This window comes from Meles meles, chromosome 19 (assembly GCF_922984935.1).
Source record: "Meles meles chromosome 19, mMelMel3.1 paternal haplotype, whole genome shotgun sequence".
NCBI lineage: Eukaryota > Metazoa > Chordata > Mammalia > Carnivora > Mustelidae > Meles > Meles meles.
The window spans coordinates 52,719,772-52,745,301 of record NC_060084.1 but is presented as its reverse complement, the minus strand read 5'-3'; the positions used below and the strand labels follow the sequence as shown (position 1 = coordinate 52,745,301).

At 54.3% G+C, this 25,530-nt stretch overlaps 2 protein-coding genes, 1 long non-coding RNA gene and 3 other non-coding genes across 9 annotated transcripts; 5 read left to right on the top strand and 1 right to left on the bottom strand.

Moving 5' to 3' along the window:
* The first annotated feature begins 8,805 nt into the window (after positions 1 to 8,805).
* LOC123931305 (Friend virus susceptibility protein 1-like) lies at positions 8,806 to 14,366 on the top strand. 4 transcript variants are annotated; one of them, XM_045988274.1, is made up of 5 exons: positions 8,806 to 8,858; positions 10,570 to 10,613; positions 12,207 to 12,250; positions 12,621 to 13,663; positions 13,695 to 14,366. In XM_045988274.1, exons 2-4 carry the CDS (start codon positions 10,570 to 10,572, stop codon positions 13,553 to 13,555), a joined length of 1,023 nt encoding a protein of 340 aa, XP_045844230.1. In that variant the 5' UTR covers positions 8,806 to 8,858; the 3' UTR covers positions 13,556 to 13,663; positions 13,695 to 14,366. The 4 variants fall into 4 exon arrangements, with proteins under 4 accessions (XP_045844230.1, XP_045844231.1, XP_045844228.1 ...); XM_045988275.1 differs by lacking the exon at positions 8,806 to 8,858 and adding an exon at positions 8,865 to 10,360; XM_045988272.1 differs by lacking the exon at positions 8,806 to 8,858 and having other exon boundaries at positions 8,865 to 10,613.
* Positions 10,397 to 10,487, top strand: LOC123931955. The gene has a single exon (XR_006816373.1). It is a non-coding gene; the product is annotated as a small nucleolar RNA SNORD88 (small nucleolar RNA).
* On the top strand, positions 12,002 to 12,099 carry LOC123931956. Its single transcript, XR_006816374.1, has one exon. It is a non-coding gene; the product is annotated as a small nucleolar RNA SNORD88 (small nucleolar RNA).
* On the top strand, positions 12,465 to 12,555 carry LOC123931954. The gene has a single exon (XR_006816372.1). It is a non-coding gene; the product is annotated as a small nucleolar RNA SNORD88 (small nucleolar RNA).
* A 1,652-nt stretch (positions 14,367 to 16,018) lies between the features above and the next one.
* Positions 16,019 to 20,276, bottom strand: ACP4 (acid phosphatase 4). The gene is made up of 11 exons (XM_045988291.1): positions 20,172 to 20,276; positions 19,995 to 20,099; positions 19,836 to 19,922; positions 18,857 to 19,003; positions 18,451 to 18,549; positions 18,250 to 18,345; positions 17,365 to 17,497; positions 17,201 to 17,283; positions 16,611 to 16,735; positions 16,213 to 16,391; positions 16,019 to 16,134 (listed from the first exon to the last, which is right to left on the bottom strand). The coding sequence occupies exons 1-11, from the start codon at positions 20,274 to 20,276 to the stop codon at positions 16,019 to 16,021; spliced, it is 1,275 nt and encodes a 424-aa protein (XP_045844247.1).
* Positions 20,277 to 21,761: 1,485 nt separating this feature from the next.
* LOC123931376 lies at positions 21,762 to 22,494 on the top strand. The gene is made up of 3 exons (XR_006816259.1): positions 21,762 to 21,846; positions 21,930 to 21,989; positions 22,108 to 22,494. It is a non-coding gene; the product is annotated as an uncharacterized LOC123931376 (long non-coding RNA).
* Positions 22,495 to 25,530: the final 3,036 nt, after the last annotated feature.

Genomic DNA, 25,530 nt, shown 5'->3' with positions numbered 1-25,530 from the left:
CCACCTGTGCCCAGAATGCCCTAACCACCCTCCCATGCCATTCCTTCCACATCTCCTTTCCTGAGCTGTCCGGCCTAGCCCAGCCTCAATTCTTGGACAAAGCCACCCAGCAAATGTTCCCACCATGCAACATGCAAACTTGCTTCTCTGGTATCCCACAGACTTGTGATTCCCCTTATCCCACTACTTTTTTTCCCTACCAGTCTTCTCCAATGGACCTCATTGAGGGTCAGCCACAAATATCTTCTGTTTGCCACTGACCCCTCATCAGCTGGTATAGACCCTTCGCTATTTGTTTAATGAAAAAGGTAATGACGGAATGCGAGAATAAATGAACTGGTGGGGACATCCATGGTATCTAGTTGTAGTAATTCCTTCCTGTCCTTCTGTGGCACCTCTCAGTGTGGATTTCAGAGGAAGTTGGGTATACGGATCTAGGACTTGGGAAGGAGCTTGGGGGATGGAGAAAGTAACTTGGTGAGTCGAAATTAATATCTGTGAAGTGTAAAAAAATCCAACAGGTTTTGATTACAATGAGTTCTAGGCACTTTTACATGTTGTTAATCCACTTCATCCTTTTCTTTTTAAAAATATTTTGTTTATTTACAACAGAAAGATAGCGAGAGAGGGAACATAAGCATGGGGGAGCTGGAGAGGGAGAAGCAGACTCCCTGGGGAGGCTGATATGGGGTTCGATCATCAGGACCTCAGCCGAAGGCAGACGCTTAACGACTGAGCCACTCAGGCACCCCAACCCATTTTATCCTTAAGACAACTCTCTGAAGTACCATTATCTCCTTTGACAAATGAGGAAAATAAGGCACAGAGGAGTTGGATATTCACGTAATTAAAGACATAAAAGTTTGTGGATTTTTTTTCCTTCCTTCCTTCCTCTTTCTTTTTTCCAAAAGGCTACCACAAAAGCCTAAAGGAAGGATGGGGGAAACAGAAGTTTGCAATATCGCCACTCCTGCCTGGAAAGGCTGCGCATACTTGGAGTTCCTGCATTTCCACTGACCACTTCTGAGCCCTTCTCAAGCTGTGGCTGTTCTTCCTCCCCTCCCAAGCCTGGGCTGCAGGTCTCTGAGGGCAGAGAATGCGTCCAACCTTCTCTTGGTCCCCAAGGCCTCAGGAAAAGATGAAGAGAGACAAGCCAGAGGAGAAAGAGAGCTAGGAAGGACACTGAACTTGAAAAGGGAATACAAGGAGGAAATTGGTTCAGTCCCCCTGGAATGGGGTGGGGAAGGGGCAGATAGGAGGAGGGACTTACAAATTCAGATCTCACACCCTCTAGAAACTTAAGAACTGACCTCAGGGGCACCAGGGCTGGCTCAGCCCTGCCCAGCCCTGACCCTACTCTGGCCCCCCTCTGATTCTGCTCTGACTGGTCACTCCCTCCCCACTGCCACCCCACCCCTGCCCAGTCCTGACATCTCTCAAACCCAGCCATGACCTCTTCTCGACCCAATCCTGACTCTGCCTATACCCCACATGGACCCCACGCTGACCCAGGCCCAGTCCAGCCCCCCTGTCACTCACACAGGTTAGAGTGTGACTCCATGGCCAACGTCCTAACCTCCTGGAATCTCTCCAACTGTCATGGAACCTCCCCCTACCCCCAGCTGTAGGCCAGACTGAAGGCCTGAGGCCTGTGCCTAGATAGCAGGAGAGACCAAAGAACACAGAAGGAGGGTCAGAGAGATCCAAACCACAAAGGACAGAGCCTGAATCTAGAAAAGAGACCAAGAGACTCCTACGTGGACATGAAGGTGCCTGGAAGGAGGGGCTGAAGCAGTTGGCAGGCTGTTTAATTCACCTGGGGATTGGCCTTGCCTTGCCTTTCCACATGTCCCAGAGGTCCCAACCTCACAACAAGAGCACCCAGCCAGATGTCCTTCCAGCTGCTCCCAGTAATACCCAAAAGGAGACCCCAACCTCTCCATCCATTCTCCACAGCCTCCAGGTCAACACCAAAGACTCTCGGCCCATTCCCGACAGGCATCAGGTCAGCATCCAAGAACCCTTGCCCATTATCCACAATCGCCGGGTCAGCATCCAAGAACCCCTGCCCGTTATCCACAGTCGCCGGGTTAGCATCCAAGAACCCCTGCCCGTTATCCACAGTCGCCGGGTCAGCATCCAAGAACCCCTGCCCGTTATCCACAGTCGCCGGGTCAGCACCCAAGAACCTCCATTAGTCAACAGTCTCTGGGCCAGTACCCAAGACACACCATCTGTCACCCACAGTCGTCGTGTCAGTACTGAGGACACACCAGCCACTCTTGGCAGTCACCGGGTCAGTGTCCAAGATGCACCATCAATTAGCTACAGTCATCATTTCAGCACCCAAGATGTTCCACCCAATTTCCAAACTCACTACTTTAACATTCAAAATTCTCCGTTAATGACTACCAACTCCCTGACTAATATAGAGTCAGATACCCACAGCAGCAGTCAAGCTAGTAGCGATAGCCACTGGCCAAGGAGCTGGAGTTCTCACTCAAGTATTCAAGACCTCACACCGCCAGTCAGGGTTAAAGTCGATATCCCCCCTTCAATTACTCACAGCCCCACAGTCAGTATCAAAAGCGTTGAATCAGTCATCTGGCCCTCCCAGGAGAGTTTCAAAGACTCTGTGGACAGCGCCCAACCCAACCAAAGTACTCTAGACATTAATATCCAGAGCACACAGGCAAGCAGATCCAAAGAGATCAATGCTGGCAGGTGAGAGGCAGGGGTCCAGGCAGCAGGCCAGGTTCTGGGCTAGAATTCTGGGGAAAGGACAGCATGCAAAGGAGAGGGACCAGAACTAAAACCGGTATACTGGAGGCTGGAGGATGGACCCAGGTGTGGCAGGAAGCCAAATCTGAAGGTTGGCTCTGGGTGGGGCTTGGCATAAAGGCTGGACTTGTGATTGATTCAACCTAGGAATGGAATGTAGGGGTGGCAGGGTTTGGAAGCTAGATCTGGAGGCAAGGGAGCCTAGAGGCTGAACGTGGGTGAGCAGGTTCTAGAGGCAGGACCTGGGGGATACAGGGCATGGAGGATGGACATAGAGAAAAGAAAGTCTGAAGGCTAGACTGGTTGGGACAGGGTCTGGCAGCTGGACTTGGGGTGGCTGGGCTGGGTGGCTGGACTCCTGCTAACACTGGGGGTGGGCAATCTGCTACAGGTTTCAGAACAGGGGTGGACACAGCCATTCACAGCTGCCCATGGGCTGGCGGCTGCTGCATGGAGCCAAGAAGATCAGCCGTCAACTGAGTCTGGCACTAAGCCTGGTTGGCATGATGATCATCGGTCTCATCTCTCTGGGCCAGCCCTGGATCCACTTCCAGGTGCCACTCAGACCTTCTGAGCACCCTGATGGCTTCTTGACCATCCCCATCAACACTGTCCTCTTTGTGCAGTGCCCTGACATCTCCTGCCTACATGAGTACGACCAGAATGCTTGTAAGGCCTGTTCTATACTCACCATTCTTGGGATTATCTCTCCTCTTTGTCCCAGAGACCCTTCTCTGCCTTCCCTGGGATGGTCCTCACTGCCCTGGGTTAGTCTTCCCTTCTCTTAACAGTTCTCACTACCCCTTGGATAGTTATCCCTTCCCCCCCAAATGGTCCCCACTGCCTCAGGACCATCCCCATTGCCCTGTGCTCATCTTCACCTCCATGATGCCCAACCTCACAGTCCTTATAACCCTAGGATCTTACACATTATCCTGAGGCTTTTGCACCCCAGGGAATCTGCCCTCATCACAGAGCTGGTTCCTCCCCTCTCCCTGCCCAAGAACCTATTCTCATTGACCCAAAGGTGTGCCCTCTGTGCTACAGGCATCTGCCTTAGTATCCCTTCTCTAGAAACCAATTTCAATTTTCTTAAAATGAAGATGAAGAATGCAAGGGAGAGTGTTCATGAATACTCCAAAATTCATTGGGGACCCTCTCCCCCATGCTCAGGACCTGAGTGCCTCTTTTAGTGTCCCTGGTTTTCTTCCTTCCCCAGATTTGCTGGACTTTGCCTGGACCTTTCTCCTCCTCGCCGGCATCTCCAGCTTCTGCCTCTGCATTTTACTCATAAACGTCATCTTCTTCACCAGCTCCAACTTGCCCATACTGGACTTCTCCAACGTCATCATCAGCCTCCTGGCAGGCACGGCACTAAGATTTTTCCCTCAGGAATCAAGGCGAGAAGTACCTTGCCTGGGGCCCATCATGATATCCAATCCCCTCCCCCACCACATTCCAATCCCATCCCCATCTTCCCTTTCATCACCAATCCCAGTCCTATGTGCCTCCAAATCTCCAATCCATGCCCATTAAAAAATATGAACTTCCAACACAACCCCATCTCTAGCCCCAATACCAGCTTCCGCTTTGCCTCCCATCTCTATCACCAACAAATCTCAAACTCACCCATTTCCCCCTTGGGGGTACCCATCCCCATCCCAAAACCGCATTCCAATCCTATCTACTTTTCAATCTCCAAACCATCCCCCTTCCCATCCCCAACCCCTTTCCAAATCTCAACACCCAACTCAACCCCATACCTAACCCTCCTCAACACTCATTCCAAATTCAACCCAACCCTATCACCCATGAACCTCACTTTCGAACTCAACCACAACCCATCCCCAACCTCATCCTCCATCCTTATCACTCAAACGTCAACCTCTACCCAATTACCCATTTCCAGTTCCAACCCTATCCCAAATTCTAACTCCCCACCACTGCCTGCTCTGTAATTGTGTTCAAGCTACTTAATCTTTCTGAGCCACAATTTTCTCATCTGTAGGATGGGGATAAAATTTCCCACCACATGGAGGTATACTGAGGACTGAATTAGAAAATGTTGCTACTTGATGGTAATATTTAACTTTGCCCAAGTCCTTAACCATGACAATCCTCCCACCTGACACAAATAACTCAAAATTGATACTCTGATTAGAATAGTCTAGTTTAAAAAGAAGAAAAAAAGGAGGAGAAGAAGGGTCTAGTTTCCCACTTGCATGCCAAATACACTTTTTAAAAGGAGGTGGGGTGGCACTTCAATTTGGAAATGAAGGATATTATGTTCCTGTCATTTGTAGTAATTGACCACAACTTTTATTTGTATCAGGAAAACATTCCTGGAGAGTGATAGCAAAGTCAAGAATAAGCAACACTCGAACTTCCTGTTGCCTTGTGTGCAAGAAGTATTTATCCAATTTGTTCAGCAGCTCTTTCCAATTGTTGAAATATAAGGTACAAAGGGTATAAAACACCTTAGTTTTGTGTCATTTATATAAGACATTTTTCTACCAAAAAAAAATTTCTGCCCATTCCTTTTAATTAAATGGAAAACACCTCCTATATTATCTTTCAATAACATAAAGGAAAAAATTACCCAAGACTTCACTACCCAAAATTTTAAAAGTTGAAATATTCAGAATGAATGGGTTTCTTGTCCCCTCCTTCAGAAGCCCAAAATTAAAGACACAATCCAATGATAATAATTGAGCTCAATTCTGGGCTCACTGTGTATCAGGAAATGTGCCAATCTCAACAACAAACCGTGATAGTCCAAGGAGATGAGTCCTATGATTACGCCTACTTTACAGAGGAGGGAAATGAGGCTCAGAGAGATGAAGTGGTTGCCCTAAGGTGGGAGGGAGATGCGGGACAAGAGCTCTGGTCTGTTGGCTCCAAAGTCTATGGTTTTAGACACCACCATGGCCTGGTTGAACACTTGCTTTCCAATGTACTCTACCATGACAAGGTCAGGAGCCTGTTTCCCCACCTGTGCACAGAGGTACAGGGAGGCAGCAGAAAGTGGGACCATACTGATCAAGGGCTAGGCAGCTGCACAACTATGGGCAGGATTCTGCACACACCTGATGCCCAGCTTCCTAACACCTGTACTCATGCAGGGACCAGCATCATCTTGGGTGTCCTGTTCTACCTGCTGCAGGCCAGGGAGTACATGCAGGAAGGCATGACTTACCAGCTGGGGCTCAGCTTCTACCTGGCATGGATCGGCGTCTTTGTCTTCCTGATGACTGGTCTGGGCTCCAGTGGGGTTGCGTTTGGGCTAGATAAGATGGGACTGTGGTGGGAGACAGGATTGTGGAGATGAGGGTGGGGATGTGTGGGCATAGGGCTGGATGTGGGATGGAGTTGGGTTTGGATTTGGGAATGGGTTGGGGACAGGGCTTGGGGAGGGAGTTGGGGTCAGGGGTGGGCTGTGAACTCTGCTTCTCACCCTCTCTGCTCTCTTCCTTCTCCAGGCTTCTTTTCCTATCTCAACTACATGAATTTCTGGTCCATCCTGGCGCTCCAGGCCATCTGGACTTAGGACATGGGAATGACTCCACCTCTTCAGGCCTGTCTCCCTTGCTCTCTGCCAAGTACCTGACAACCCTCCTCTCTAGCCCTCCACCCCTCTGAGAGTTTTGCCCTTTTCAGTCCCCTCTGAATCCCCCCACTCAGATTAACAATTAGTATATCTAAACAATCTGTATTTCTTGCCCAGAATATTCTCCTAGCTCAGTACATTGTTAAGTGTTCTGTAGAAAGGCTCCTCCCCTTGGGCCCTCTGGGGTAGAGGGACAGGTAAGGGAAGGAACAGAGGAGAAAGAGATACAAGGCACAAGGTCAACAAAGAGACTGAGCCAACGGTTCCTGGCATACATACAGATGGCGCTGATCAGTGTTTGTTGGTTAGCTGAGTCTCTCCAGGCTCTCAAGGGTTTATCTTTTACTTTCATGAATGCCAGTAATGTGCCCCTTCTGAGGCAAATTCTCTCTGCACCCACACTTTGCCTCCTGCTTTTCCCAACAGCCCCCATCCTGACCTCCTCTTCTCCCCTAACCGTCCCCCAACACAGAACTGTTCTTTTTTAAAAAATTGTCTATTTACCCATATACCTATCTTTATGGTTGTTCGATGTGACATATTTTTGCTCTCAGAGTCATTTGCTGAGCAGGGGCAGGGTTGAAACTCAAGTACAGATTTTATTTCATTGCCTGGGTCCCTCTGCAGGGTATCAACCAGGGGTACCCCTCTACTTCCCTTTCACACAGTGGTTAAGCTGGAAGGGTTGAGGGTAGGCTCTGCCACCTATTTAGCTCTGTGACCTGTGCCCAGGTATTGAACCATTTGGGTCTGTTTCCTTATCTGTAAAATGGGGTTAATGATAGTACTTCAACTTAGATAGAATTTAACATAACACCTAGTCCATAGTTTGTGTTCTTTAAGGGTTACTAAAATAATCCTGCCACTTTTTCCCACAAAAGGCTCTCAAATTATCTTCATCTTTAATGTAAATTGAGCTTCAACTATGTGAGAGACACTGGATCGGTAGCAGTGATCAAACTAGCCACAAATCCTTGTTTTTATGGCTTGACATTTTGGCAGAGAGGCAAAAATAATGCCCACAAATAGATATGTTAGGGATAAGTGTTATGAGGAAAAATAAAAGAGGGGAAGAGAGACAGGCCTGGGAAGGGGTGGGGTCTCCTTGCCAAGGTGACATCTGAGCAGACACATGACTGAAGAGAGGGGAGCCATGGGGATAGACTGAGGGAAAGGATTCCTGACAGAGGGAACAACAAGTGCAAAGGTCCTGAGGTACAAATGTCCGTCCTTGGCAGGCTCCAAGAAGACTAGGGAAGCCCTGAGCAAGGGAGAGGGGTGCAGGGGCAGAGGGGGAACAGGTGACAGTTCACAGTGGCCTTTGTGAGCCACAATGAGGGCTTTGCTCTGTTCTGAGTGAGGCAAAAGCCAGTGAAGGGAATGTCTTATTTTCTTAACCCAAGGGTATAGGTCTCTTTTACTTCAGACCATAAACTTCATGGGAAGAAAGCAATCCAAATAACAAGGGGGACAATATGTGTTCCATTCCAGAAGGGAATACTTTGCCTCTGTGTAAGGAACGAAGTCACTCTATGTGTACTGATGGGTAGGGGGACCTATTTATGGGACAGAGTGGAGGAGAGGCGGGAAACATCATTACCCACAATACTTGTATGCGTGTGTACAGCCATAAAGTAAAAAGTCTACACCACATCGACAGTGGCGACTCTGGTGAGTGGATTGGGTTTGAAGCGGAAAGTTTCATTTTTTATCTTTGAAAAAAAAAAAAAAATGTTTACAATCATGTCAGTTGAAAGACACTCCTTAGAGCTCCAACCCTACGAAGAACCCAAGCCCCCAGGTCTTAGATCATCTAGACTGGGAGTATGGGGTTGAGGGCAGAGAATCCGGCCCTCACTCAGCCCAGGATTCCAGGCCCCCAGCGTCCTCCTCCCTTTGATCCAGAGATCCAAGCTTCCCGCCCGGGTGTCCAGGGACCAACCCCTCCTTCCGCAGCTCAGGACCAGCCTCTCATTCTGCGCCACGCGAGCACCGCCCCAGAACGTCCTTGTCAGTCTCTGAGCTGGCCCCGCCCCCGCCCCGCGCGCGGACTTCGTCTGGGTGGGCCCCGCCCCTTGCGCCCAAGGCTGGCGCCCCTGCCTCGCTGGCAATTCCAGTCGCCTCGAGGTCCGGCTCCGGCCGCATTCGGGGTCCTGCCCCTTTTCAGCCCGCCTTTGGTGCTGTCCTCAGAATTGCCTGACTCTCATGACAGGATACGGGGCCCGATATCCCACTGCTCCTTTTCTCCGACTCCAAAGATAACATTCTGTTGTCTGCTCAGGAAGATTTTGCGAGAATAGGCATTATTCGCTTTCCCAAGCGCCAAAGTTGGGTTTCCGACACCGGCGCATGTGCTGGATGCCTCGGGGCGGAGCCCAGGCTGGCGCGCGCGGTGGGCCCGGCGAGCGGCGCGCACTATAAAGCGGGACGCGAGGCCACCCGCGCACGCTTTGGAGAGACTGCGGGGCGGGTGAGATGCTCTTTCTTTTTTGGCTTCATTGCGTTCGCGCGTGTGGGCTCTGGCATCTGGGTCGCTCCTGTCGGGAAGTGCCCCAGGGCTGCGGCGAGGCGGCTAGGTCGTCGCGTGAAAGGGGTCTGGGCCCTTGTGAGACCCCAGCGCGCATTCCGAGGCGAGCCTGGGGTTCTTTGCGGGGCGGGCACCCTTTGCAAAGGTCGCTCAGGGTGGGGAGGGCTCCTGCCGCCGGAGCGAATGAGCACTCCCAGAGCTAGCGTGCTTTTGTACCGCAGCCTGGCTGCGCCATCTCTGTTTCCCACGTTGCGGGGCTCCGCCATCTTGTCCATTTATCTTGGGGGGCTGGGAGGCCTGGGGAGCGCGTGTGACCCTGAGTTTTTCTTAGGTTTTCCACCCCTGTGCTAGCTACATTTGTTTTCCTTAGGCAGTCGCTGTTTTTTCGATTGCACATGGCTGGCATTTTGTACAACCTAGCACAAAGGTTATGGGGGGGGGTTCTAAGGAATGAGGCGGAGCAGCGTCTCGAAATGAATTACTGGGTTGTTTCTGAGAACCACGTGGGTGTGGTTTTAGGAGTAAGCAAGTGGGGCCTTTGTTTACCCTCACGAATCATTCTGACACGGTCCGTCCAGGTATCAGGAGTTTTGTGTTCACTCCATGCATCAGTCTCGTGAAACGTGACTTCTGGGCTCATTGATCCTTGGGGCCTTGGACATCCATTGGTTTCCTGATTCCGGAGAAGACCCAGCCCCGTGGCAGGTGGCTGATCATCTGTCTCCCCACCAGGACCCACCAAAAATCCTCTCTGAGTTTCTTCTCCCTTTGGGCAGCCACCTGGAAAATCATTGACTTGATCCTAACAGTGGCGCGCCACGAGTGAAAGGATTTTTCTCCTCCATCACTGGCGCGCCCTCTGTCGCTGTTGTCCGATGTATTCCTCTTTCACGTTCTTATTAAAATCCTCAAGCTGCTGGGAATGCCACCAAAGTTTAAGTTGTAACATTTTGCCATGTTTGCTTTCCTTGTGTTTTGAAGGCACATTTTTAATTTGATCAAAAATAGTTAACACTTCATATTGTATTTGTGGTTTTAAAGTCGTCTCCAAAATGTTTTCCTCAGAGGATTTGTTCCAGAATGATGGCAGTAAAGGGTCTCTGGTCATTGCATATGCAATGTTTTTTTTCCCTAAAATAGCTCCCTCCTTTTATCTCCCAACAGGTTCTTTCAAGGGATGGATGTGTACCCTAGCAGCTTTCATTGCTTCGGGTACTAGCAAGTAGAGCCAATGCTGAAAATCTGTAAAACGGGGCAAGGGCTGATAGACACTGGGGTTTCTCCATGTAGTGGGTTTGAGGACAGTCACCTGTGGACCTGTGACGCTGGGGAGGTCGGGTATGGTGGTTTCTCCATGGAGAGAGTTGAGGGCTTTCATACCTTCCTGATGGGTTTTGTGTTTCCCAGTCTCTTGAGTGCAGTTAATCTGGCCTCTGTTCCTGAAGGTGAGTGGCCTTGGGATGTGGTTGCCTTGGGGACCAGGGCTCCCATGATGTCCAGCACTGGGCTCCTATCACCCCTGAGGATGCAGTGCCCCCCAGGACCTTTGACACCTGGGGATCTGAGAGGCCCTGGTTTGGATGTCTCTGGACCATCACCCCTCCCCCAGGACTGTTTCCTCCTCCACCCTCCCTACATCCTTTCTGTGTTACAGATGTATCTTCAAGCTGAGGGACCACCCACTACGACCTCATCTTGGTGAGAACCCTTGCTTCCACTCCCTGACCCACCTGCTTCCCCCCCCAATCTAAAATACCTTCATCTGGAGTGACTTCACTTCACATCTCTCTGGTGTGCCGACATGTATTTATGGGCCAGCGTTTGTGCTGGGGATGCAAATCCCTGTTCATTTATAGCCGTGGAAGTGTAGCCAGAATGGGCCTGGGTCCAAATCCCAGCTCTGCTGTTCATGGGCTTGGAGAGCTAGACAAGTGATTGGTCTCCTAAGCCTCAGTTTCTAAATCTGTAGAGTAGGCACCACACTTGAGGAACATATGGGCCTGAATGCTCTGTGTAGTTGGGAGAGGTCAGGAGGAGAGGGTAGCAGTGATGTTTCCCATCTTCAAAGGTAGGGTTAGAATTAGATGGAGAATACATGGATTATGGAAGAAAACATAAACCTATATATGGGTTTCAAAGAAAGGGGCTAGCCAGAAATCTAATTTGCAAAGTCAGCAGAACAAAAGAAACAAGCTGGCAACATTTATCACTGTTAATACTGAGGGTTTTGTAGATTGAATACCTTGTACTTTGAAGCAGAGCTTAGCCTCCCCAGAATCCTTTACCTAGAAGCTGCTACAGTTATTAAAGTTACCCTTGATTTACACAGAAACCATTGTCCAAAGGGACAGTTTATCTGGAGAATGTTGCTCAAGTGTTTCAAAAAGCTAAATCCTAAAATGGGTGTAGAGACCTGTTATCAGAAAAAAAAACAAGTGTTCTTGGCTCTAGGACGCTCTTTTCTGTTGGGAACAGAACCACAAGTGTGTTCTGGGGTCCTTGGAGGTTTCCACTCTTCCTGACAGCGCTTCAGGGAGAAGCTACTTTCTGTGATAAGCGAGCTCAGATTTCAGATCACGGGTATCTGAGGACGGGGGCTCTTCGCCTGGGGTGCCCCCCTGCAGAGCATTCATTGCCGCTGAGAGGGAATTTCTGGGAAAGTGGAGTAGGAAGTTTCCATTTGTTCAGCAAGGACAGGTGAGGGGAGATGAGAGCAGAACTGGAGGCTTTGGAAGAGGCGTGGGGCAGGGGTAGGGGGGACGTGAGGTACAGGCAGAGCAGACATGGGGTGTTTCCAGTAGGGGGCTCCTTGGAGTCGAGCACAGGAGGGAGGCCCCCGTCCCCCACCCTCCGTGGGTCTGTCAGGCAAATCTCTTCCATTTTCCAGGAGAAGCACCCCTGGGTGTGGCGGGGAGGGGAGTATGGCTTCAAAAGGCACATGATGGGGCTTGCTCCTTGGCGCCCCGATGGCCACATATCAGTCATTTGTCCCACCTGGAGAGCTCTTGTCTGTCAACCCCACCCCCCTTTAGGACTGGAGGCAGGTGGCTCTGGGACCTGAGTGAGGAGGTGACAAAGGGTACCGGGGGCCCCCATGATGCCCAGCACTGGGCTCTGACCTCCCCTGAGGACAAGGTGCCCCCCCCCCCGGGACCTTTGACACCCGGCGGAATCTGAGGGGCCCCCCCTCTGGGGAGGGAGGGATGGATGGAGGGCCATGGCTGTCCCATGCCCCACTGACTTGCTCTCCCCCCCCCCCCCCCCCCCCCCCCGACCCCTTCCTGTCTGCAGGCACTTCCTCCAGGAATCGAACAGCCGCACCATCCCTGTGCTTGGTAAGAACAGAAGAGGGTCTCTCCTACTATTAATACCATAGTAATTTACCGTTGTAAGATCTGTAGATGATGCTTATCCTGTAAAAGCAAATGCTGAGCTCTGAAGTCACTTGCTCTTCACAGTATGCCTGTGAGGCGGGGGGCGGCAGGGGGAGGTGGGTACAGGAAAGGTTGCAGTGACGTTGACTGCCAGGGCTTTTGCAGGGGCTGTGCTTGACCCCCATGATGTTCAGCACTGGGCTCTGACCTCCCCTGAGGACACAGTGCCCCCCGGGACCTTTGACACCCGGGGATCTGAAGGGTCCCGCTCCAGGGAGGTGCTGGAGGGTGTGGCTATTTTCCCACTGATGACCTCTGTCCTTCCTGGAAGGCCCAGCGGCGGCGCCCCTCCGGACTTCCTGCTGTTGCCTGCAGGGGACAGCCGTGACCATGGCCGAGAGAGCACTGGCACCCACCCAGATAGGGCGGGGGGACCGTTACTACACGTACACCGAGCTCCTGGCCATCTCACGGCGCTTCAAGCAGAACCCCAATGAGCTCATGATCACCTGGATCCTGCGCGTGTATGACCAGGGGGGCCCGGCCCTGTCCCTGAACTCCGGAGAGCTGACCCTGCTGGGCGACCTGACCAGCGATGCCATCTTCAACTACCGCTGTAAGACCCTGCGGGGCGGCTGCAAGTCGCTGCTCACCTGGCTGCTGCTGGCCTGGCGCCAGCGCTGGGAATCCTTCCTGCACTTCGAGGCCACCGAGCTGCCCTTCCGACCCTGGACCACCATGGAGGAGGGCATCCAGCTGGTGCGTGAGCTGGGCATGCTGGACTGGATCTACCGCGAGCCGCCCTCGCCTCCCACAGGCGAGCAGGGGCTGAGGCCCGCGCCCGAGGATGTGCCCTTCACGCAGGGCCTCCAGCGGCGCCTGCTAACAGCCGCACCCTCAGAGCTGCGGCTCTCGCTCGTCAGCCTGCTGGTCAAGGGCATGACGGTGCTGGAGGCGGTGCTGGAGATCCAGACCATCGCCGACGTGGGCCTGCTCTGGCGTCAGAGCCAGCCAGGCCGCGCCAAGCTCATGCTGGGGCCCAACCCGACGCGCAAAGACCTCATGGGCTGGCTGCTGAGCCATGGCGTGCCCAAGGAGAGGGTGGACAAGCAGCCCACCAAGGTCCTCCTGGAGCTGTACATCAAAGAGGCCAAGCGTAGCCGCAGCCACCCAACCTACATGCTGGGGGAGGAGCAGCCCCCTCCTCCCCCCTACTCAGACCAGGCCTGTGGGGAGGAGCCCCCTGTGCCTGTGCGCCATGACTAGGCCTCCTGGCCATGGTCTTCTCAATGGTCCTCCGCGGCAGAGGGAGGCTGGATTCCAGGGAAACACGAAAGTCAGAGCCAGTGCAGCCTCTGGCTCCACCCTCCCACCGCAACCCCCCCCCCCCCCCCCCCCCCCGTAGACTGGGGTTGGCCCCTCTGCCTGTTCTCCCACCTCCCCGGGGCAGGCCGCGCTGTTACTGTATTTGAGGTTCCCAGAAGAGGGGACTGTCCTTGCCCCCAGCCACCCCACAGGTGTCACCAGCCGGAGCAGTGGAAGCAGGTGAGCCAGCCGGTAGCCCTAGGTGACTTGGTCCCCCAGGGCATGACCTCTTCCTTTTTTCAGTCTGTTACATTTCAGCCCGATTGGCACAGTGGGTGGGCGGGTACCCACCCCTTGGCCACACGGGCCCACTAAGCACTACAGGCCAAGCGGAGAGACCCCATGGCCAATGACGTGAAAGCACCTTGAAGTTTGTACCCTTTTTAAGGTATTTTTAAATGCAGTGTTTTTACCTAATGATTTAAGCATGTGCAACATTTTGATTTTAGGGATGCTCCTTTCTCTTGGAATGTTTTTTCCCTTAAGACTTTTTTATTACTGTTTTGCAGTTCCTTTCCCATTTAAAGTGGACCTCTGCTGTTTGCTCACCTGGAGAAGCAGCAGCTGGTCCCATTAGGCAGATGTATGGCCTCTGGCCAGTGTCTGTCACATCTGGATTAAAGGTGTTGGGGCCAAGACTCACAGCTGCTTTGTGAGGACAGACAGCCACCCTAGCAGGCCACACTAGGCACATGGGACTCATTAAATAGCGTGAGCATTGCTGTGTGTGGACCCTGGTGGGAATCCAGAACCCTCCTGGGGGAGGGTAAGGATCTTGCACCGCAGCCTGGGAAAGCCCCTATCTCCTTGGGCCATCCCAGTATGCTGAGACGGCTGGGCCCCTGCTGGGGTCGCTCATAACGGGGTAGGGGAACCTTCTAGAGCTTTAGGTCCGACTCTCTAAGCAAGAAGATGTTTACCATCACCACCACCAGGTCTCCCCTGGAAGCTCATGAAGACACTGCAGCCCTGTGATAGCTCTGTACCTCCAGGGGCAGTGATTGGCAGGGAGGTGTGAACATTGAGAGAGCTGAGCCCCAGCTTACATCACATCACCCAGGGATGGGTGTGAAAGAAGGTCTCAAGCTTTTCTAAGTTGTACAGACTAGGGCTGCTGGCCCCAGTTTGAGGGCCCTGGGCCTTATTCCCCCAGGTAAAAGTTTGGGTCCTGGTGGCTAGGAGTAGCTTCTGCCTGCAGCCCCCCCCATCTCTGACCACCTCAGCTGCCCTAACTGATGGGCACCTGCACACCAGGCTCCCCACAGGCGTGACCATCAGTGCCACACGCTGGGGGGGGGGGGGCTAGTGCTGCACGTTCAGGCCACTGCACACTTGGTGTGCGGTGGGAGTGTGCACCTCCCCTTGCAGGTTGAGCAGTTAGGTATGGGAACACATGAACGAGCCTGCTGTTCACTAGCAGGTGTGTGGGGCAGCTTTAGTCTTCTTGCCATGCCATTGCAAGCTGTTCCTGGAATGAGGGGAGCCCTACCTACCCTCTTGCCTGGCCAGAGACCCTGAGCTGCAGCTTGGGGCCAGAACGTTCCACTTTATTTCATTTAGCCACGTGGCAGCCAATGGATACTGCTGCAGACCCCCACTCCACCCCCCACCCTCCACCATTGCCCTGAGTGATGTTTCCAGCCCCACCTGCTCTGCCGGTTCCCAGGAGGTTGATGGCCAGGGTTGTGGGGTCTGCCAAGCGAAGTGGGAGCAGAGGCCAGCTGCTCAGCCCACCTCAAGCTTGCCCGTGGCTCTGGACCTGGCACTGCCAGAAGGCTCTCCTGCTACACAGTGGGCCTGACCTACCCTGTGCAGAAGCTGCGGAGAAAGTTGACGCCAGTCCTTACAGCACCGAGATCCTGCAAGGGTCACCAGAGCCAGACTGACTCCCAGGAGCCCCATCTCCACAAGGTGTGTGACCCGAGCAGGTGCACGCCTGCGAACCCGTAGCCCCACGTGTGCTGACGGGGCGTACATTTTCTGGCTTGTCTGGAGACGCGCAGGAGCACACCCACACACAGCAGCCCCACAGGCACCAGCACACACGTGTACGCACGGAAATGTGTCACAGGGACGCATGCACATGGGCGTGACGTGAGTCTCCGTGCCCCTGTGTAGAAGTGCAGAAGCACGCGTGAATGTGTAGGCACAGGAGCCAAACATACACAAACCACCCTGGGCACACATCCACGACACGAGCATGAGCACCCGCACAACTGCCTGCAGCTTCCCGGCCGGAGAGCCCCGCCACCCCTGTCTCCCGCAAGAACGGGCGCACACAGTCACGGAAGCCAAAGCAGTGGGTGAGCAGACATGTTGGGGTGCAATGCCAGCTGTGGGGGAGGGGATGCCCAGGTTCCCAGCTCACACAGGGCCCCCCCAGGCCCGCAGGCAGCTGGGTCTCCAGGCCAGCAGGCCCAGCCCCACGCTGAGCACCGCCAGCACTGCCACAGCCCCGGCCAGCAGGGGCACCACAGTGGCTGCGGGGAGAACACGGGAGTGTGAGTCTCGGGACCTGGGGCCCCCCACGCTCCCGCCCCAACGCCAGTGGCCATCACCTGCAGGGGTGGCAGGCTCACGGGAGCCGTGGCAGGGGACCCCGTGAGCTGGAGGCCGGGCCGGGGCAGTGAGCTGGCGGAAGCGGGCTAGTGGGCAGGCGCCTGGGCACCCGGGGAGGCTGAGGGGCAGGGGCAGTCCGGTGGAGTCGTTGCGGTAGAAGAGGGAGATGGTGACATTCCTGGAAGAAGACGGGAGGTGATGGCACCCAGATCCCTCCTTACCTCCCCGGCCACTGACTTAAATCTGGAGGGACGTAGCCTAGTGGAGACACTGGGCTCCTGATTCCTACGTATCAACCTCCTTGAGCCATCCCGCACAAATCCCCCTCTGCCTGGGACCCCATCTCTTCTTGAGACAGTCCTGTCCCGCCCAATCCCAGGCACTGCCCTCTCCTTACCCTGCATCTTCATCCGGGTCCCCGACGCGCTTCCGGAATTCAAAGCCGAGGCAGGCAGCATACGGTGGGGTGTGCCCGTCATAGAGACCCAGGGCTCCCTGGAGGGCCAGCAGGGTGCTGTCGTGCTGCAGGTGGATCCCAGGGCTGAGACACGCTCCTCTTTTGATGTCTCCCCTCTCCTGAACTCTAGACTTGTGCATCTGGCTTCCTCCCAGATGCCCCCCAGATCTCTTAGAACCAACCCTGCCCCACCAAATTAGCTCACCCTGGAGGCAGTCCCACCAGTTACAGGGAATCATTTAATGAACATTGGCCAGATAGATGCAAAAATATGATTGGGCCTCTCAGTTAAACAGCTTGTCTTCCCAGAAGAGCCAGATTCTCTTGTAACACCAACACCTCCCTCCTTCCAGACTGCGTACCTCTAGTGATATGGTCTGAGAGTACGGTTTGGAGATATGAATTACCCAAGGCAGTGGGCTGGAGTTCCATTGAGACCACCCCACAAGCTCTTCCTCGTCCACAATGTCATCTGACATCCCCCTCATCCCTGTGCCCACGTGGCACTGCCTCCCTCCCCAAAGACTCACAGCTGAGTACATAACCATCTTGAGGGGCAGCCCCAGGTGCTGGACCCGAGAGAAGTTGGCAAGGATGGCATCCAGCAGGATCCCTGAAAGGGCAAGAACAGAGCGCCGAGAATCCCCCAAAGGAAGGCGCTTTGGCCTCCCGGCCTCCCAGCCCCACACCTCACCCCCTGTCAGTTGGGCCTTCTCGGCTGCCCGGGGTGGACCCACGTGGGCCCCAATATCCAAAGCTGAGATCTGGGCTAGGGTCCGTAGGACTTTCGGGGAGGCCCAGGATGGGAGGGGAAGACCATGGGCTTGCTGGAGAGAGACAGGGAGAGAAGACAAAGTGACTGGGACATTCTGAGCTTGTCATGCTCCCCTCAGGCCCTCCCAGTACTTGTGCTGTCCCCCAGATCTGCAGTCCTCTCTCCCACCCCTCCGCCAAACCCCTCATGGGCTGGGTCTGGTCAGGAAATCATGGCCAATAGCCATCATTAATTAATAATGACCATCACCCCACAGCCCAGGAGCCCCCACACAAGGAGCCAGAGATGTTTCAAATGTCAGATGTTTTGGATTCTAGAAGGTTCCCACGGTGGCAATACCATCTCCCTCAGAACACATCCAGTGGGGGCTGGGCAGCCCACTTAATCACACACGTTGCTATTCCCACCATGCAACTAGGGTAATTCTCACGGAATGGGCTAAGCAAAGACTATCTGTCTGAAGAGCATCACACCAGTTCCGGTGGGTCCCTGCTGCCCAAGTTCTGGGTTTGGGAGCCTTTCCCACAAGAGACCTAACAGAGGAGGAACGGCAAACACGTAGCCTCAAGCATTCCTGCAGGCCCACATGCCAGGCACTGTTCTAAGCACATCGCATGGATTAACCCATTTTGATCTTCCCAGAAACCCCAAGCGCTGTTGGTATCCCCACTGTGCAGATGGGCAAACTGAGGCACCAAGGGTTAAGTGACTTGCCTGAGGGAACGCAGATAGTGAGCAGCAAAGCTGGGATTTGAATCCAGGTGCCCTTAATCACTCGGCTGGGTGGGTAGGGCGGGGGCTCACCTGGCACATCAGTGTGTCTAGAACCTTCCACGCCCTGCGGAGCGGCTCTCCGACCAACAACAGCCCCGTGACGTTCTCCAGGTGAGTCAGGAAGTCCTGGGTGCAGGGAACCTGGGTGAGCCCAACCTGCCGCCCCCGCCCCCGCCCCACACCCTTCCCACCCCAGCCCCACCCCCACCCCACCCCCCCGCCCCAGCTCACTGTCCAGCCCTCCAGCGCAGTCTGGTACTCGGCAGCCTCTGTGGCCTCTCGTAGCAGCTCATGGTATCGGGGACAGCTGCGCATGGGGAACCTCAGCAGCTGGGGGAAACTGAGGCTCAGAGAGGACAGCGTGACTGGGACCCCACAGTCACAGTGCGGGAGCTGGGGCTGTGGAGCCCTCGTCCAAATCTCTCTTCAAAATAGGCGCTCTCCCCCAAATCTGGCCGCACAGCATTGGGATGGCGGCTCACGCCATCCATGAGCCACCTAGATGGCTCTGTCGCAGGGCGGGTCTCACTGCCCCCAGCCAGCACAGGCTGCCTCTCCCCATCACTGGCTCCCCCCACCTAGGGGTCTCGGTCTTGATCCATCCCTCCCACCCCCTGCACCTGTCCAGCCCCCTGACCTTGTCCTCGGTGACGGGCACTGTGTGCACCGGGATGGGCCTCCAGGCAGCCTCTGGGCGCCCCGGAGCAGCTTCAGGGAACAGCCCTGCGAGGTTGGCCTGAGCACTCTCCAGCGTGCGGTCAAAGTCAGTGCTGCGAACGTACACCTGCGGTGGCGGGGAGAAAACAGGCAAGGGGCCCAATGTCAGGTCAGAGGTTGGCTGCAGCATCAAACCAAAAGCTTCAGATTTAGTTCAGGGTCGAAGATCAGGTGCTGGGAGTCAAAGCTCAGGGCGAGTTGGAGTGTCTGGTCTTCCATGTTGGAAGGTGGGACCAACAGTCAGAGGTCAAGGTCAGGAGCAGTGGGGTTGGAGGTCAGAAGTTGGGCAAACATGTGGGATTAAAGGGGTCAGTTGCATCAGTGAAAGCGAGGAAGATCACAATTGCTGATGGCTGGAAGTTGGAGTTCAGGGTTAAAAGGGGAGGTAGAAGGACACGGGACCAGAATTCAGTACGTGTCTATCGGGGATCAGAGGTCAGAGGTCAGGAGGAATGATCCTAATTGGAAGATGTCAAAAGACAAAGGAGGACGTAGGAAAGACAAGTCAGATTTGACGAAGGGCAGAGATCAAACACTGGAGTCATGAGGGCGCATTGAACCACTGAGGGTCAAAGTCAGAATCAGTCAAGTGTTGGGAGTCAGAAACCAGAGGTCAGAAGGTCTGGTTGGAGCTGGTGGGTGTCTGAAGACAGAGGGGGAGGCCAGGAAATAAAGTCAGAGTTGATGGAGCCCAGAGGTCAGAGGTGAAGAGATGTGTTGAGATGGGGTCAGAGGTCAGTGCGAGTTAGCTGATGGTTTGGAGGTCAGGGATCAGATATGGGGTGCAGGTCAGGTTACTGGGGGTCAAAGGCCAGAGGTGGAGGCCCAACTGTTGGAGTCAGTGGAGGTCAGAGGTGAGAGGTCAGGAGGCCAGGTGAGGGTCATCTCGTGGGCAGTACCTCCTCCCGCCGGTACTCTGGGCTCAGAAAGGCCTCATAGCGCCTCCTCAGGAAGCGTCCCAGCTCCAGCTGCTGGCGGACCCCCTCCTGAGGACAGAGGAAGCCTCAGCAGACCCCTCCCCACCCCACCCACTCCTCCCCCACAGCCCGGCTTCTCACCCCAGTCAGCTGGCCCAGGCCTCTCGGCCACACAGCGGCGATCGCCTCCTTGTGTGGGTCCGTGGGGTAGGAGGCCAGCGGGGCCCGGTCGCCGTGGCGGAACACCTGGGGACGGCACCAGGTCAGGGCTGGCCGGGGAGAGGGGAGAGGCCAGGCCAGGGCAGGGGACAACCTCACCACAGCCACAAACACCAGGGGTCCTTCGGTCAGGGCCTGGGGCCGCAGCAGCGGCAGGAGCAGGAGAAGTCCAGCGGGGAGGCCCCCAAACCCTGGCCCAGCCATCTCCGCACAGCCCAGACGCTGAGCTCAGCCCACCGTCGGCGCCGCAGCCCCGCCTGCTCATTACCCCTGCCCCAGCGCCCCAGGAAAGCAGGTCGCGGCATGCCTCCCGCAGGAGCCGAGGCGGCCTCCTGGGATCCGGCTCCCCGGGGCCTTTGCCAGCCTTGGATTCGCCGGTGGATCAACCTGTATAATCCCCGGGGCCTTTGCCAGCCTTGGATTCGCCGGTGGATCAACCTGTATAATCCCCGGGGCCTTTGCCAGCCTTGGATTCGCCGGTGGATCAACCTGTATAATCCCCGGGGCCTTTGCCAGCCTTGGATTCGCCGGTGGATCAACCTGTATAATCCCCGGGGCCTTTGCCAGCCTTGGATTCGCCGGTGGATCAACCTGTATAATCCCCGGGGCCTTTGCCAGCCTTGGATTCGCCGGTGGATCAACCTGTATAATCGTCACTGCAGCTCTGGCAGGGGCTGATTCCGTTCTCACCATCCCCATTGTGCAGGTGGGGAAACCGAGGCACAGCAGGGTCAGTAACTTGCCTGAGGGAACACAGGCAGCGTGTGGCAAAGCGGGGGTTTGAACCAGAGGCCCTTAACCTGGGTGCGAAAGGAGACAGAGAGACCCCCCCCCGACCCAGCTCCACGTTCTAGACACATTCTCTGTCTTCTCCTCCCTCCCCACCGCCCAAGTCTGTCTTTTCCGATTCTCACCCCTTCAATGTTGGCACCCTTTGAAGCTCTCTCGGGCTTCGTGAGGACTTCACGTTCTTTCCGTGCCACCCTCAGCTGGCCCCAGCCAGTACAGCCCAGGGACTGAAGACCCAGACCCCGGGTTTGGCGTGGCTGGATTCAAACCCCCTTTACAAGCTGTGGAACTGTGGGCAAATTACGTACCTCTCTGTGCCTCCTCATTCTTCAAATCCATACAATGGGAGTGAGTGCCATCTGTGCCTCACAGGGCTGCTTAGAGGATGAATGAGTTCAAAGGGCAGAGTGTCGACTTGTTGGGACCGCACCTGGGACCCTGTGTGTATCCAGCAACTCAAAATTTTAGCCGTTCTGCGCATGTCCACTAATGACGACGAGAAGGCAAAGGGCATGCATTTTGCGATTACAGAGAATTTAGCGAGGAGGAGAATTCACAGAGATGGAACCTGTGGGTGATGAACTTTGACTGTACTTGTTTCTTTAGCCTCCGTATTTCTGGTAACCGGGAAGTTAGTTCTAAGGTGTAACAAACAAAAATCACCCTAGGGTTGGGGGCGAGGGGGACAGATTTCTCAGTGTAGTGTTGAAGATCTGGATTCTCCGATCTCAAATGTCCCGATCCCAAATTCACAAACTGCATGTAACATTTCTGCCTCCAAGTCCCCTCTCCCTCCAGCATCTGCCCCATGTTCCCTCTACCCAGAATGCCCTTCTCTCATCACCATGGCCACCATTCTGGTCTCCCAGGCAACCCCTTTTAGGTTCTAGTGGCTGATCTCTCCTCTCTGCCTCAGAGTCCAGGAAAGGAAGAGGAAGGTCAAGCAAGCACGGAGTTCAAGACCATGGCCATGAACTTTCAGGAAGTGAGGAGGGGTCTGGCAGGGGGAGGGAGGTCAGAAGGAGGGAAGGAAGGGAGTGAGCCCTGACCTCTGACTGCTCCCCCCAGAACGTAACCCTGGCTATAGCTGTATTCACCATCCTTGCCTCCATCTACTTCTTCAACAAGGTGAGTGGCAAGAGGGTAAGGGTGGTGAGCTGAATCTGTCTCTTTGGCCCCAATTCTAACCACTTAACCTCTTCTCCTCTCCCATGCCTCTGTGTATCTCTGCGTCTTCCTCCCTTAGGCTCAGCAATGAGAAGAGACAGGATGCCTAATCCAAGAGCATTCGGCCCTGGATCATGACTCTGGCCTCTGAGACCAAATAAATGGACTGAATCAGCACAACCTGTTTCATCCTGGCTAGTCACAGCTTCCCCGGCTCTGTTGGAGGGGCAGGTCTCCTGAAACAGCAGGAGTGGGGGTGGGCAGGAGTCCAGTCTCCTGGGCCTGACAAAGGAGGGGCTAGAGGCCAGGAGTCTCTGATTTGAGTCAGGGAGCCCAAAATTGGAGCTGGGTTTTGAGAGACAAGTAGGAGTCTTTCAGGAGCAGTTAGGAGGAAGGACATCTGTACTCTGGGTGCAAAGGCACAGAGGGAAGGGGGACCTGGGTGTCTCAGCCGGTTAAGTGTCTGCCTTCGGCTCAGGTCATGATCCCAATGTATTGGGATCAAATCCCACAATGGGCTGCCTGCTCAGCAGGGGAATCTGCTTCTCCCTTTCCCTGTGCCCCTCCCCTCTGTTTGTGCTCTCTCTCTTTCTCTTGAACAAATAAAATCTTAAAAAAAATAGAAGGCACAGAGGGGAGAGAGAGCAGGACTGACTCACCTGTTATCAACACGAACTGCTGCGTACTTCAGCTACATTCCTTCTCTCTGAACCCTGGTTTCCTTCTCAGTCAGAAAAAGGTAAAAATTTTTGTTCAGTGGGCCCCGAAGGCCACAGCCAGAAAAACTTGAGGCCAAAGACACAAACTGAATTTGTCAGGTATCATCTTCATTGTTATATTTTGCAACACATCTTTCTCTTTTCTTAGAAAACTCCTATTCAACCTTCAATACCCACTATTAATGCCCCTTCCTATAGAAGTGTCTAGACCTCCAGACAGTCTGTTACCAGCTCCCTCACTAACCTCCTCCTCCCCACTGACTGCCTGCATCCCCAGCAGATGGAATGCCCTGGGGGACACCCCAGCCTTTGGCTGAGCTTCCTCCCCCTTCTTACGTGATGAACAATTTCATTTCGACTCAACATCTAAAAGGGCAGCTCCTGAAGAGGGTGACCAAACATTCCGACTTTCTCAGGAAAAGCCTAGCAAATTTCGATTAGGAACGGACTTATAGCCTCACTACAATTTTGCCTCGCGGATTGTAGACACCTTGGGCCAGTTGTTGCAACATCGTTAACCAATGATGTTGCAACAACTGGCCCAAGGTGTCTACAATAGCGTCCTCTTTAATTAATAGTGTTATTAGTTAATTAGTTAATTAACTAATTAATAGCGTTAATTAATAACTAGTTAATAGCGTTAATTAGTTAATAGCGTCCTCTTTAATTCTCAAAAACGTCCTGATGTAGAGGCTAGTTTTACTTACGGGAAGCCCTGTATGCAAAACTATGAGCCACCACACGGGGGCAGTGTTGGACCATTTTCCCAGCCAGAAGTTAGTCCGCCAGCCTCGGGGAGGGAACTTGGCTTGGGCAAACCAGAATTCGGAGACCTTCCTGGCGGACTCCCACCACGGTTTCTCTCTCCCTGGACCTTCGCCTTACCTCCTATCTCTAACCTCCAGCTCTCACAGAGGTCTTTCTACATCCATAGCTGACTCTGTCCCTCCCTGCTCGCAGCCTTCCCATGTCCCGCACCTCAGGGCGCTTCCCCACCCCCACCCCCGCCCCCAAGAGTCCCAGCCCTTCAGCCTGGCCTTGGAGTTGTGTAGGACCTGACTCCCTCTAGTCTTTTTTCTTTTCCTTTCCTTTCTTTTTTTTCCATCTCACCTACACCCTACGCACAGCTCCCCCGCACCCCGCCCAGTATATCCTTAACCACAAATAACTCAGAGATAGTAAAAAATGCTATTCCCTTGTGTCTTTGCACATACAAACTGCGCTCCCTGCCTGGAGTGCCCCTTCCCACCTCCGCTCTGCCTCTGCTTCCTCTAGAAGGCTTCCTAAACCCCCTCCTGCTCCCAGTGTGGCTGCTGGCTCTCCCCTCCCACCCTTGGTGGCCATGACCAGGGAGCTTGAAAGTGGGGTGCACAGAATAGGATCTGACTCCTAAGGGACCCCCAGCTTGGGTCGTGGCTGTTAATACTTGTAGAACAACCAAACATAGAGCAGTAGATCGTTGCATGCCCCCCCCCCCCCCCCCCCCCCGCCGCTCCAGGGTTTTCAACCACTTAATGCTGGGGTTCTGGGTCTCCTGGGAGCTATTAAGGTTGCATTTCTACAACCACAGGCACTTCAGAGGGATGGGGCTCAGCCCGCTGCCCGTGGGGAGCTTTTCAAAGTCCCAGAGCCTAGCTCCGCCCTGGACCACTTAAACCACAACGCCTGGGGATGGGGCCTGGACATCGATTGGATTTTAAAAGCTCCCCCCGGAGATTGTGATGTGCAGCCAGGGTCAGAGGCATCTCTGTAATGCGCTTTCCCAAGACAAGAAGAGATGAATTTCCCCACCTGCCTTGGAGCTCAGTCCACGGCAGCTCCGTGGATACATCAAAAGACTCAGAACGTGAAGCAAAATTTAACCTTTAGTTTAGAAACATTTGGGAGTTTGAAAACGAGAGAAAGACAAAGTAGTTTGTTCCCAGAGCAGGGCACTGGAAGGGCGATGGAGAGGCACACTTCCCAGGGCAGCGAGAAGACAGGCATGATGATAACCAACGCAGTGCTGAGCCAGAGAAGCCGGTGGCCCAGGGCTGTCCCAGTGTTGCTCTGTTCCACCTGGGGGACCAAGGCATCCTGGGCTGCATCGAACTTTCCAGTTTGAGCCCCCAGAGCCTGGATCCCAGGAAGTGCTCAGTCCTGAGATAATCAGGCTTGTGGGGGTCACACTCATTCCAAATTCCTCGGCCATGTCCACAGCCCTGCCTTTACATGCGGGCCCACAGCCCTCCCTCCGTGGTGTGTGTCTCCCTGTCCGTCTGTCTCTCCCGAGTGCTCTCCTTCAGGTTGATGCCGGTGCTATTTCGGTCTTTCGCAAGAGCTCTTCGTGTTCCTGTCTCTCACTGGGTCTTTGTCTCCGTATCTTTTTCTGTCTCTTCTTCCACTTGATCCCTCCTGGCAGCCTGACCTGCCTCTCACCTCCTCTCCCTGCTTTGGCTGCCATCTGACGCCCAAGTCTACGCAGTCTCATCACGTTTGCACCTGCACGCATCCCTCCCCTCCACCGCTTCTTCCATTTCACCTCATTTCTCAGGAACTCTGCGTCATCTCCGCCCCCCACCAGGGTCTCTATCCCTCTCTCAGGGTCTCTGTCCCACTTTCTCAGGGTCTTCTGTGTCTCCCTCCACCCCGTCTCTGTCTCCCTCCTCCCAGTCCTCTCTGCATCTCTATCCCTCTCTCTACCTCTCTCTCTCTGCCTCCCCATTTTCCTATCCATCTCTTGCTGAACCTCCACACCCCATATTTTCCAGGCTTGGAGGAGATAGGACCTCCCCCACCCTCTG